Source organism: Tachypleus tridentatus, chromosome 13 (assembly GCF_004210375.1).
Source record: "Tachypleus tridentatus isolate NWPU-2018 chromosome 13, ASM421037v1, whole genome shotgun sequence".
NCBI classification, from domain to species: Eukaryota; Metazoa; Arthropoda; class Merostomata; order Xiphosura; family Limulidae; genus Tachypleus; species Tachypleus tridentatus.
The window spans coordinates 52,944,379-52,959,356 of NC_134837.1; the positions used below are offsets into that span (position 1 = coordinate 52,944,379).

At 28.9% G+C, this 14,978-nt stretch overlaps 1 protein-coding gene across 1 annotated transcript in view; it reads left to right on the forward strand.

Annotated features, from left to right (window-relative positions):
* The window catches only part of LOC143240351 (DNA topoisomerase I, mitochondrial-like), a 58,830-nt gene that overhangs the window by 24,029 nt on the left and 19,823 nt on the right, over window positions 1-14,978 (forward strand). The window contains 6 exon segments of the mRNA XM_076482661.1: window positions 2,794-2,923; window positions 6,312-6,326; window positions 6,329-6,420; window positions 8,001-8,116; window positions 11,494-11,615; window positions 14,267-14,389. Of these exon segments, the coding sequence (XP_076338776.1) occupies window positions 2,794-2,923; window positions 6,312-6,326; window positions 6,329-6,420; window positions 8,001-8,116; window positions 11,494-11,615; window positions 14,267-14,389 (598 nt within the window).

Consider the following 14,978-nt stretch of genomic DNA (forward strand, 5'->3'; position numbering starts at 1 on the left):
AAATATTTAATTATACTAATCTGTTACCATGGTATACGAATAAAATTTGGCATCAGAACATAGTTAATAAATGAAATTTTAATATTATAAATTTTATGCTCTTAATTTTGTACAGAAACATTTTTTTAGAATTTGTCAATCTCCTTTAGCTTGTGTGTTATTTAATTCATCAGGGAAACTTAAGCTACATGTTTGCCAAGTGATTTACATCTTGTATGGTAGGGGTTATTATTTAGACACAGTTCAAAAGGCAATAAAATGATAAATTTTTAAATGAAAACATGTATACTGTTATGAACTTTAAACTTTGGATTAACAAACCCACTTTACATTTTCAGGACATTCTAGAAAAAAAAAAAAAAAAGTAACATTTTTTGATATTGTTTTATGGTGGTTACAATTTTGTTCAAATTTACCAACCCTCTACACAGGTAGAGAAAATAATAGAAAAAGTTATTTAGAAAAAAACATTTGAAATTTAATTAGGATGTTTTAACCATTATGCAAATGAAATTTGATAATTTTTGGATGAGAAGTACTTTTGGTATTAATATGGAAATTGCTTTGACTATATATATATATATATATATATGGGGAACTTTTTAGTAAAAATACTTAATTAAAAATTCTCATTATTTGTCTACAAAAGACTAGATTGTTTATTTAAGCTTGCAAAATTTTTGACTTGTGATACTTTCTACAGAGAACAAAACAAGGAAACAACTAAAAACAACCAACAGAAAGAAGACAACTTAGATAATTTTATTGACATCCAACAGCCAACCTTCCCAGGTAAAATTACAAATTTATATTTTCAGAAACACCTAAAAACAACATCTTAAACGATTTTTTTCAAAGAATCACAAAACCATCAACATAATTTCACAAAACAGAAAACTGAAAACAAAAAAAAAAAAGACATTAACACCTAAAAACAAGACAAAACATTTATTTAAAAGCAGATTAACGATCATAATGAACACAATGAATACATTTCCTATGACACCTAACAAATCTTAAACCTATACACACAAACCCAACAAAGACACACGACGAACTGTTACAAATGAAAAAAGCCAACACAATTTGTACCACGTAAAACCCACTCACGACACCACAAATATACTGCATCCCCAAACTCATAAAACAGATTGTCCATTACGCACCAATAATGTCCACATATGAATCGCTTAATTACAAGATGGGCATTCTCCAAATATAATAGAAAAGTTATTTAGATCAAAAAACATTTGAAATTTAATTAGATGTTTTAACCATTATGCAAATGAAATTTGATAATTTTTGGATGAGAAGTACTTTTGGTATTAATATGGAAATTGCTTTGACTATATATATATATATATATATATATATGGGGAACTTTTTAGTAAAAATACTTAATTAAAAATTCTCATTATTTGTCTACAAAAGACTAGATTGTTTATTTAAGCTTGCAAAATTTTTGAAGGTACGTAAGACATATTACAAGTTACAATTAAAGGTTAATTTGAGGTCACAAACTCAGCTGAATTGACTGAACCCATAACGAATTAAGAAAATGGTGTTTAAAACATATAATATGCTTTATGAGAAGTGCAATTGTAATCATTCTATCCTGGCTTGTAAATAGTATACGTCATTATAATATGTTGTACCAAATGGTTTATACAAATTCTAACTTTTACTATGTTTGTTGTATCCCAGCTGGCTTGAAGAACTCAAGATTGAGCAGAACATGTTTGTGGCAATGGATATAACAAATATATTATTGTAATTCTTGAAAATCCCTAAGGCACCAGATTAATAATGTAGTTTATAACAATAAAAAGGCCTATTACCAGTGTCTTATGATGTGCAGCTGTTGATTTCTATATTTGTTCACTATATATGCTCATAGTGAACCTACGTTGTCTTGCTATAAATCTTTCCAAACATACTTCCTCAGGTGTTTAACAATCATAACACAAATTTAAGTGAAAGTTACACAGGCCTGCAAAAGTTTTTATTGTTTTGGATATTTTGTATGTTCTACAGTAATTGTATGCTGACATGTTCCACAGTAATTCCTGTATGCTGAAATTGAAAATATCATCTTTTCTCCATCATATACAGACTTTTCACAAAATGCTGTATGTACTTTTGTGTAAGTGGATCATTTGCATTGCAATCGGGTCACATTTTGTTGTGCTTAGGATGTTGACAACTATCGGGTGTGGATTTTTCTAGAAGTACAAGAAATACACCACTGGTGGTACGTGGTATATACATATATATATATTATCTGTTCATTATTATGGCAGCAAGAGGTTGTGTAGATAACCTAAACATATTCTGTTGTATTTGTGGTACAGAAACAAAGGTGAGATGTTACAGAATTCATCAGAAAAACATGTTACACATATTTTGGAATAAAAACTGAAAACCAAGACAAATCATCATGGGCTGTGCACAAAGTTTGCACCATTTGTGTTGAAGAGTTGAGGCAGTGAACTAAAGGGAAAAAAAAAGTCTTTGCTTTTGGAATTTTATTGGTCTGGCTTGAGCATAGAAATCATGGAGGTGACTGCTATATTTGCAAAGCTACGATACTTGAAATAGAAAGGAAATTTCCTATCCTATAAGACTGTGTTGCTCATGGACTTGATGTACCTATGTTATTATAAATCAGTACTTTTGGGTAGGATGTTAAAAAGGTGTGACTTGATTAGCATTAAGTGTATGAGCTTTAGTAGATTAGAATATACATTACAGGTTGTTTGACACTAACAAGTCTTTATTCTTTGTGAAATATAGGGCAGAAAAAGTTAAGAAAATTAAGGTTGAACACTCAGAAGAAAGAATAAAAATAAAGACAGAAAAAAAAGATAAACACCATAAAGAAGCAGAGAACAGAAAAAGAAAAACAGATGATGAAGATTTAAAGGTAAGTATAGATAATATTAGAAATAAATGTAGGTGCTCATGCTGAATAGTGTATTTAATATTTTATTGGTATAGAACCAAAAGTAATTTACGTGTGGTGCTGACTTGGGTAATTTCATGCCTTAGTTTATGTCTGAGCAAGCTCTCTTTGGTTTGGATATTTTGTTCGTTGTTGGCCCTTACTAAGATTTTGAAATGAGTTGAATGAATGACTACATCATACTCATCAAGAACATGTTCAAGTACATTCAGTGTTCTTTCACACAAATTTAATAATTTTCTTTTAATTGACCTGCAGGATGTTGCCTCGCTGATAGCAAAGACAAATAAATTAAATTAGGTGACTCTAATGCAGTCCATTAAATTTTTAACAAGGTTAAAATACACTTTAACTGCTTTAGAAGGTATGCCTTACAGAGTACATTTTTTAACTGATTTATTTTCATAGTTAAGGAATATTTACTGTATATTGCAAGGTTATAACACCAGAATATGTGGAAATTTCATTTATGGATGGTTTACTAAAACTCCACATTTAAAAACAATTATGAAGAATTCTAGCAGTAACATTTATATAAAAAAATATTGCATAAGAACTCTTTGATGTTTTTAAATTATTTATATAAAACTTTGTACCTACTATATTACTTGTATGTATGATGAAATAAAACTTTAACTCTCTCAACACAGGCTTCATCAATATGACTGACCACAAGACCTCTTTGTACTCATTTAAAGGCTTTATAGATTTAATACTTCTATCTTTCAATATAGTGTGTAAATCTTAACATACAAAAAGTCATATTTTTAGTGAAGTATTTTAAATAAACTAAACAAAAAAAATTGTCCATGAATATATCAAGTATTTGCTTTGAATAGTTCATGTGAAAAGATTAAATATACTTTTCTGTATCTCAGAAGCCTCATAAATAAATTTCAAATGTGTCTTTTCACTAAAACTTTATATTTCATCTATTATTTTCTCTAGCCTAACTCTTATCGTCCTGTGGGACAGCATTCAGTCTGCAGGTTTACAATGCTGACATTAAGGGTGTGATTCACCCTACTGGATGCAGCAGATAGTTCTGTGTGGCTTTGCTATAATAAAATACACTCAAACACTTGACTGTTTGAGTAATTCTAATTTTTAGAATTACTTTAAATTGTAACATGAAACTTCACTTGTTTATCCTAATTAGCTTTAAGCTCATAACAGTATGTATATATTTATTATTTAACTTTTTTGTTTTATTGCCAGTTTGATTGCCCTTTGAACCATGTCTAAGTATTGTCTGCACCATTATAAGTTGTAAACCTCTCAGGACTCATGCAACTCATGTTATGCTATCAAATTGCATTATCTACATGCCTCATGAAACATTCTTATTATATTATTATTTATTTTACTTAATTTCATTCTAAGTAACCTAAAAAGACCATTATTTTTACATTTTAGTTTCTTTTATAAAAATAAGCATGAAAAACGAAATAAAATACTTACCCAGTCTTGTCTATGGAGGATTTTTCTGGATTTCTAACTATTCAACAAGAGCCATTACAAATTCATCCAAGCTAGTTGTCAATTTTCTCATGGGTACATTGCTTGTACTCTGAGCAATACTGACACATATCTATTCAGAACTCAATGTTATACAATAGGTCATTTGATAGATTAAAACCTTGACTTTCTATTGGTTATAAGTAATTAAATTTAAGAGAGATCTATTAACAAATATTGAAAGAAAAGATATGACAGGAGGGTATAATTTTCTCTTTAGTAACTCTATAACCACACAAAATTAAAGACTAAAAAAATTATGGTTTGTCTGAACAATGGTAAATCTACAATAAGTAATTTATATTTAATTTTATATATTTCAAGGGTTGTTGGATGAAATAGAGAAAACAAGATGTTGAGAAAGTATATCACATGTCAAAGTAGGGTAAATTTAGGATTTTTTTTTCTTTATATATATATATTCCTTTGCAAAATAGGTGTGTGTTTTCTTATAGCAAAGCTACATCAGGCTATCTGCTGAGTCCACCGAGGGTTGTAGAATAGGAACCTAAAACGTATTTACTATTAAAAATAGATTATTAGCTAAAATTTTGTACTATACTAATTGGTATAATATAAACATAAAGTAATTTAATAAAATTTTGACCCCCAAGTTTTGTACAAAGTTATGCATAGTAAAGAATAACTCAGGGTGGAAAGGTTAACCAAATTTTTTTATAAAACATTTCATACAAATTATGCTAAGTTAGAGTCCTATCAGCAAGACTTTTTTTTTTTTATGGTATACTTCACAGTGGAATTTGCCATTAATTTTATGAATCATTGTATATGAAATAAAAGTCTTGATCTTGTTAATGTTCAGCAATGAATTTTGTACTGTTATGTTTACTATTCAAGTACTCAAGAAACTTAGAAAATTGATTAGAATTTCTCCAAATGGTAAAAGTATCATCTGTATATTTATAGTAAAGTGGTTCAAAAGAATGCAAAAAATTTTTCAGTTCTTTGTTTTTCTTGATAGCAAAGAAAAGGATTGACTAAAGAATGTGCCAATCTGGAACTCTTAGCACCACCATCAGTTTAATCATTGTAAATATAAAATATATAGTACTTATGAAGTTTTAGATAAAGAATTTTATAATATAAGTGAAATCTTAAGCAAAAATAATTTAATATGTAATTGGCAGAATACTTCATAATTGTTTGAATAAGTGAAATTTTAATAAACAGTCCATATACAAAGTTTCTAATCCTTGCAATATTATTGGTAAATATTCTTTAATAATAAAAGAGAAAGCAAATCAGTTGTCAGCAAAGCTGTACTAAGCTCATTGAAAGAAATTTGTTAGATCATATGAAACAATGTACATGTTTGAGATCCATGACTAGATCAAGTGTTTGAGATTTAGCAAGATAGAATGATGAACAGAATTTGCTATTACACAAACTGATGTATGATATAAATCAAGTCAGCTCTGCAGGTAAATTACTTTTGATTCTATAACATTTATTTATCATTTTTCTTAATTTTAATGGTAATCACAGTGCTTCTGCTTTGTAGTTCTCAAGTATTTATTTTATGTAGGTTTTGCATAAATAAATTAATTATCTCGAAATAAAACAATTTGTATAAACAATGAGTGAAGTTGTATAATGAACAGTTATAAAACTGAGACCAAGCTCTATCTTGATTGCTAATGTAGGTATTCATAACATATGTACTAAATAATATATATACTGTGTTTTAAATTATTAAGTTGTATTATAGAAATATTGTGAGGAGTCTGATTATTTATTCTTCAGAAAGTGTTTGTTTGTTCGAAAGGTATATCATGTTCTCAGTTTTGTATTAAACATTTTGCACCATTAGCCAATTAAAAAAGTGAAAAAGAAGACAAAAAGATAAAAAAGGAATCCACACAAACAAGCGACTCAAGGAAAACAGGAAAAGAAAAGGAAGAACAAGACGTTTGGAAATGGTTGGTGTTGTTTAATTAAATTTGTTACTCTAGAACAAAGACTTGTGTTTTTAAAACTTTATTTTTAAGAAGTAATGTAAAATATTTTCTGTATGCTTAAGTTGTGAAAACAACAGTGTGAGTGTGTGTTTGTTTCTTTCATTACTTTACTGATTATTTCAGTTTTAATTCTTGCTTGCTCAAATCAGTCAAGTTCATGATCCCAAATTGACCTTTATAGCTTTCATACTATAACTTCTAATATGTTTTATGTATCTTCACTTAATTTTTCAAACTTTTAGTAATCATTATACAGCTTCTTGTAAACCAAAAAATTAGATTTTTAATAGAGTATTTTCTATATGAATATGTGAATTCAAACTGCTGACTGCTTCGACTGTAAAGTAATTTTTATATTTAGGTTAAAAATACTTTTTTTTATTTTAAATATCTAAAATTTCATTTGTGTAACTTATAAAACTTCTTAATATGCACCCTTAAAAGTCCTTGAAATTGAAAATGGAATTTTAAGGGCTCGAGACGTCAAAAGGGGGCCTTTTATGCAAAAGTATTTGAAAATTTTATAATAGCTGAATATATTCATATATGTAACTTAAATGAATGTTGTATATTTGACCATAATAAATAAAGTTTTTCATTTCTTTTCATTCCTCAAATGAATAGGAATTTTTTGAAATTTCGTTGGAATCCAGTTGAATTTGTAGATTTTTTCATCCAAAAATGTGCTTGAAAAACATTCTGAACATGTTTAGAAAAAGGTTCTAATATGAACCATGGTCCCAAATAACTTTCAAGCATTTTTTCAGAAAAACTGTTATTTTTCTCTACTCCAACACTATATCACATTAGGTCAATTTGACCAACCTATGATCACCAAAAACAAATTTTAAAAAAATATACATTTTTTCTCTTTTGAAAATGTCTTCAAATTATAACATCAAACTACATTTGTTTATACTTAAATTTTATTGTTTTCTTGTCTTTTGAACCATGTCTAACATATGTTTTTACCCCATAAGTTGTAAATCATAAAGTCAAATGTGTATCCCACATTATTCTATTGGATTACATAATACAAGTTGCTCATTGACATACTGTGTGAACAGATTTTGTATTATTATTCATTTTACCTTATCTAATGAAAAATATTTCTAATTTCTATATTTTAGTTACTTTTATAATAATAAATAAAGAATACACATGAAAACACAGGAACTAAGATTCTTACCTAGGTGTTTTTGTTGTTGTTGTCGTCAACTGTCCAGGAAACTTAACACTAATTTTTTTGTACTAATGGTACTATTGCATTAAGTAATTTTTATGTGGTAAAGAACACAGAATAATAAAATGCAGAAGGCAGGAAATGTCCCTTAATTGTTGCAAGTTTTCTGGTTGTCTGATTATGTGACAAGATCCGTTAAAAATTCAGCTAACCAATTTCAGAGTATTTTATATTTTTCCAAGAATTTATTGTGAAATAAGTATTCCAATTTTGGTTTCATTTTAACATTTCATTAAAAAGAAAAAGTTAAAATGTTATACATTATTCATTAGAAAACTTGCATGTTTACTTTACAAAGGTGGGAGGAAGAAAAACATGCTGAGGGTGTAAAATGGAAGACACTTCAACACAATGGTCCTGTCCTTGCACCCTCTTATGAGCCACTACCAAAATCAATCAAGTTTTATTATGAAGGTAGGTGATGTTTAAAGTATTACTAGACTGTAATTGCATTATTGAATATATTGTTTCAAAATTAAGAATGTTTGTATTGTCCTCTGAGGGATTATCCATAAACTTGTCTGCAGAATTAAGGATAACAAGTAGAAAATTGTATGTTTCAAAAATAAATAATTTATTTCAGCTGTGGTTTTGCCGGTAAAGGCATCATTAAGTACAGACTGAAATGTTTGGTAGTATGGTTTATATGTGTGTTTAAACAAAGAACCAAAAATAACCTTGACATTCATCTAGAGACATGTAACATAAGAAGTGAGGATGATCTTGAGTTACTGTTATTATTTAGAACTTTTCCTGTATTTGTTTTTAAATATTAGCCTGTGCTAATAGCAAATGACATATTTGTGAAATATACGATTGTCTTGTTTTTTTCTCAAGTCTGTAGTTATGGATTTTCACCAAATACTAACAGCTTCAAGTATCAGTTATATGTAACTTATCGATATAGATGCGTGATGTAATTTGTAATAGCAGATCGTGATTTGGAAAATTATTGTGAAATCTAGAAAGTGAAGTTGAAATGTAAATGATTTCAGTTTTTGGATAACAAGATATAGCAAGAGAATGCAATTAAAACATTTTTTTGAAGTTGATAGCAAATCAAATAAGTTGTTTTGATAATATAGTTATAAACAAATGACCTTTGAACTCCAAGTAGTTATAAAATAACTTTTATTTCAACTGATGTTTGGCCTTTGGGGCTTTTTCAAGGCTAACACATTAAAACCGTCTAATGTACTAGCCTTAAAGAAGCTTGAAAGGGGAAACAGTTGAAATAAGAGTTCTTTTATTATTATTTGGATTCTCAAGCTCATTGGTTTGTAACTATATTATTAAAATATGTGAATTCCTTCAGTAATTCTTGATGATGAAAAACCCACTTGAAATAAAAAATGCAAAATCAAAAAAGCCCTACTTACACAGCAACTGAAACCAACATTAAATCACTATAAAGGAACACCTTTATATCTATGCTAATTAGTAACCTACCATCCAAATGCAACGCCCCTACAATTCCATACTTTTTTATGCTCTTGTCCCTAAGATGTATCCAGCAACAGTTAGTTGCAAACTCTCTTTGTTAACCTGAAGATGACCTAGGAAGGTCAAAATGTTGTTCTCTTCTTATCAATAAACATTTTAATAACCATACCAGCCATTCTGAGATACAGATTCCTTTAGTGTACACTACAAATTGTGAAAGACAACAGTTGATTGAAAATCTCATAGCAATATATCGGTTTAAAGGAGATGTGTGCAGCTAGTTCAGAAAGTTGTCACATGTTTGACAAATTCATAATCCATAATTCTCTGAGAAAGTAAAAAATAACCTTTTATTGCTATACCCAGAAGAAAACTTATAATGTGTAGTTGTATTAGTCTTGCTAGATCAACTTTGTTTTGCAAAAAAGTTACCATGTCACTAGAGGTAAGTCATAGTGTGTATGTCATAACCTCTAACTGAGTTACATTCAAAATATAATTAAACTAATTTATTATCAGTGTAATATTTGAATAAATATTGCATCAAAACAAAGTTTAGTGAAGTTTTAATTTCTTAGTTTAATAGGGATATATTTAAATAAATCCTCAAGCCCTCTAGATATGAGAATCATGGCATTTGTTCTCTAGGTCTCTCCTCGTTTTCTGATTTACTTCCCACTCCTCTCTGAAGTATGGGAATTAATATAAATTACTCATTGTAATACTGATACCACTAAGGCAAAGTCTAATTCTTATAGCCTTCATTCGTCTTTGTTTATGGAGTCATAAACTGGAAAATCTAACCTGCCACAGCCTTTCTTTCACAGGTTGTTGGTACCTCTGTCTAACATTTTATATCATTTATAACTAATAGAAAGGCTAACTTTTTATGTATATAGTGACATATAATTCTTTATTGTTTTCAGTACAAAGTATTGTCAAGTTTTTATTTGGTTTGAAAATTTTATCTTGCAGTGCTCAGATTAAACATTTCAAAGAATTATTTTAAGCCTTCTTGTCTTAATTCGGAAGTCGATTAAATTAGAAAAGTTGTGAAATGTTGCTTGCTTTGTACATTTTATTATTTACTGTTCATAGGTGCATTAAGGCTAATTTAGAGATATTTTGTATTTTTATGGTGGTTACTAGGTTAATCAAACTAAGGTTTTACAGAGTTACATTAAAGAAAATTACATAAAATATAAAGATTTACTGGAACATAAATGTTTGATATTTATTTAGGATATTTCAAAGGTTGTGCAAATAAAACTTAAAAATTTTCAGTTTTAACATAAAAAAATCAGTCTTGGAACAACTCACCTACTCCATATATTTGTGGACAGATCTTTAATAAAAATAATTAATTGAAACAGTCTGTTTTTTTGTGTGTATAAAATTGTTATAATGCTTAGTAAGAATTTGCCACATTTCTTAAAGATACATTAAGTACCTTTATAATTGTAGTATGTATACTTTCATGGTGATTACAAGGTCATATAAAATATGTGATCCTTGTTTCCGTAGGGTTAATGTGTTACTACTTTAACCCTTTGAGAGTAGAGTTGTCAAATGACCTTTTACAGTATTACATTCATAAATTGATTGAACATCTTTAATATCAGTGTATTACCTATCAATAACTGTGCATGAAAATGCAGTAAATAACTCAGATTTTAAAATAAACTTTTAACTTCTTAATTTCAAAAAGAAACATTAAAAAATTCTCAACTGTCAAATTGTCAGTTGATGCATATCACATGTGATTTCTTCACTTAATACTTTTCTAAATTCTAAAAGATGCTACTATTGAGGTATCAGTAAATTTGTTAAAGACCATGATAGGAACTTTTCCTCTCTCTCTGATGTTTTATATTATTTTTTTAATCAAATTTCAGATTACATCATTGATGGATATATCTATAACCAATAAAAAGGATGTTTTTTATTTTACATGAATCAGCATTTCATTGAGTCAGTTTTATCAACTAGATATTTGAGTGGTTCGAAGATTTTCATTCCATGATCATTGTTGTGCTAATAGAACATTTTTTAACCTATTTATAACTTACATAGAAAGCCAGGTATAGTAGTTTTGGGACATTTTATTCTAGTGTCTAGTATATATGATTTTTAATGTTTACTAAAGGTTTAACTAATTTTGTGAAGATACAATTAATAAATATGGAACTATAATCTTTACAGCATTGTACACATAACATCGATCTATTGCATCAACCTTACTCTTAAAAGGTTAAAAGTTCTAAACTGGGTATAATATAAAATTTTATAAAATTTTGTTTACTAATTTTTTTGTGTAAACACATTAAACTAAAATACTTTTTTATTAGGTAAACATATGGTCTTAAGTCCAGAAGCTGAAGAAGTAGCAGGATTTTATGCCAGAATGCTGGACCATGATTATGTTACCAAAGATATTTTCAACAAAAATTTTTTCAAGGACTGGAGGAAAGTAGGTTGAACATTTATTTTCTGTAACCAACTAGTAAGAATTTTCTTCATTTTTAACTGCTAGTTATGTCTTCAATGAATTCCACAAGTCCAAATCAGTTATAGAAACCTCATACTTTTGTATGCACCTAATTTCAATTTTCTACTTATTAGAGACCAACATAGATTTATTTATAGGGTATATTAACTAGATATACACAGCATTTTTTAATTCTTGACATTATATAATTTTCAGATACCAAATGCTCTAAGTTCTCTTTAAGATTTTTTGTTGTTGTTTTTTAATACTGGTAATACACTTGAAATTATCTGTTATAAATTAAATAGTGTGAAAACAACAAACTTCATCCTTTACAAAGGGGGAGAAGTTATGTAAGCTAAGCATATTTTTTCCAAATCTTCACACACTTAATAATGTTTTTACCCTACTGTTGAAAACCTAATCATCAACATGACATTAACTGATAAAATAGTGACTAACTAATAATTGACAACCTAATTTTGTCATTGTAGTTTTTAAACTGATAATGTAGCCATAATACCAAGAACCTGTTTTTTTCTTATTACTTACAGCTTGGCATGGCCAGGTGGGTTAAGGCATTCAACTCATAATCTGAGGGTAACAGGTTTGAATCCCAGTCACACCAAACGTGCTCGCCCTTTCAGCCATTGGGGCATTAAAATGTGCCAGTAAATCCCACTATTCATTGATAAAAGAGTAGCCCAAGAGTTGTTGGTGGATGGTGATGACTAGCTGCCTTCTCTCTAGTCTCACACTGCTTAATTAGGGACGGCTAATGCAGATAGCCCTTGTGTAGCTTTGGGCAAAATACAAAAAACAAACAAACTTATTACTTTCATCATGATGATTAATATTAACTTTAAACCAGAGCACGCTTTGCACTTAGAGGAAAACTAAAAATCAGCCTGGCCATTAATATAACTAAATAAATATGTTACCATAATACAAAGAACTTATTATTCTTATGACCACTTTCATGTTGTTAAGTGATTACAAAAAAACCTAGTATTATTAACATCACTATCATATGACCAGACTACCAATTTTGTGGATCTCAAAACCACCCTTTGTAAGGTCTTGATTTTGGCCGTTTGAGCTTTGATATTTTACAGGTCTCAAACACAAGACTGGCTAAACTTAAAAGTTTTATCATTATTTAGATCTACCCTAATAGTAACATGTGCTATTCAAAATTAATTGCTAATTAAAGACAGACATTTTGAAGTTTTATGAACTTCATTTGGTGCACATATGTTAAATGTGAGCAATTATCTGTGGTTTTCAACATGTCTGGTAGATCTGTTATGATCCTGTTTGGCTTCAGAGATCATAAATAATTCACTGATTGTAAGCAATTGTCTCTGATTTTCAACATGTCTAATAGATCTGTTGTGTTCCTATTTGGCTTCAGGGATCAGAAATAATTTACCGATCCCATAAATTTTGAAATACTACAAACGTTTTTCTTTTATATTATTTACTGTCCTCTGATGTCTTTTAGTTCTTTTGTTGTGTTTTTTTTTTCATTGTTTTTTCTTCATATTTAGACATGGGGTTAACATGTTAAAGATTTTCAGTTAAAATCTTAATAAAGTTTGTTTGATGCACGTGATATTTATTCTTCTTGCTTTATTTTTCATTGTGTAGTTTATTACAAGGTCTCGGTCTCAGACATTGAGGTCTTGACTACAACAATACAAAATCTTAGTGTTATTGTCACCACTTTTGCAGTGATGATGTTACTATTGAGAATCCAGCCTTTTTTCTTTAGAAACCAGTTAGATTTTCTCAGACCCTTGTGTGTAAAGAGAGAAAAATAAAAAGTTGTTTCTTTTCTACTTATTTTAAGTACCAAGCAATTGCTCAGTACAGATCTTAATTATTCTTTTATCTGATAATTCAGAATGTGAATAAAAAATAGAAACAAACATTTGAATAATTTTAAAATTTTTATCAAGAACATTTGTCATCATGAATAGTAGGAAAATGTTTTTGTGAAATGTGGAGTTTCATTTTCACTTATTTGATAAATATTTTCCCCAGTATAGCAGAGGTGACTTGTAACTTTTTTTTTGCATTAAGGTATGAAATGGCCGAGTGGTTTGAGCACTCGACTCATAATCTCAGAGTTGCTGGTTCTATTCCCCATCACACCAAACAAGCTCATCTTTTCAGCCATGGGGATATAATAATATGGTGGTAAATCCCATTATTTGTTGATAAAAGAGTAGCCCAAGAGTTGGCTGTGTGTGTGTGGGGGGTTACTACTTGCTTTCTCTCTAGTCTTACACTGCTAAATTAGAGACAGCTAGAGCTAGTGCAGATAGCCCTTGTGTAGCTTTGCATGAAATTCATAGAACAAGAAAGATATCAAATAATAAACTTAAAGTGTTAACTTATGATTATATGGACTTTTAATGTGATATGTTGGTCTGCTCAGTTACAAAGTCATGTTTCTGTCAAGAATCTCGGATCCACTTGAAAAGTGTTATTAATTTGTATTGTTCAGCTTTTGTATTCCAAAAAATTTAACTTTCTTTTACTGTGATATCATATATTGATCCAACCTGATTTTGAACTCTTATGTTTTTTCATGGGAGTTTATTTTTTTGCTCTTGTTTTCATTATAGGTAATGACCCAAGAGGAAAAAGAAAAGATCACAGACTTGAAGAAGTGTAACTTCAGGGAATTAGCAGAATATTTTAAAGTCAAGTCAGAAGAGAGAAAAAATATGTCTAAGGAAGAAAAGGCTGTAAGAAAAATATATATGTGGTAGCATTGGAGCACTTTGTTAAGAGCTCACCAGTAGATAGACCAGTACCAATAACTGGACATAAAAAGAGTAACTGGGGTTAATCTATTACATATACCAGAGTTCAATATAGAACTCTTAAAAAATTGTCTTTAACTTACTAATAAGTGTGGAATTTGTTGCTTCTGTTGTTTTTCTTGTATACTTAGTAAATACTCTGTATTAAAATGTGCATTTCATGAGTGACTACCATACCCATCTTAGTATAACAGATTTCTGTTACTTATGTAAAAATGCATGCATGTAAATAATAACAATACAGTTTAACCCTATGACTGACTGCCATGTATTGCAGTTCATACCACCTAATATCACTTTCTTAATATTTAATTCCAAAAATAAATTTAGTGGATTAACTTACCTAAAAGTAGGTAATTTCAAAAAATAAGAGAGTTAATTTTGATTTTTCTACCTTTTTAAATAAAAAAAAATGTTATTTAATATACTTATTTGTACAAAGTGATTTTCATGTAAAAATACCAGTGATTACGTTAAGAGTTTTCATTTTTTTCCATGGATAGTCTTTAGA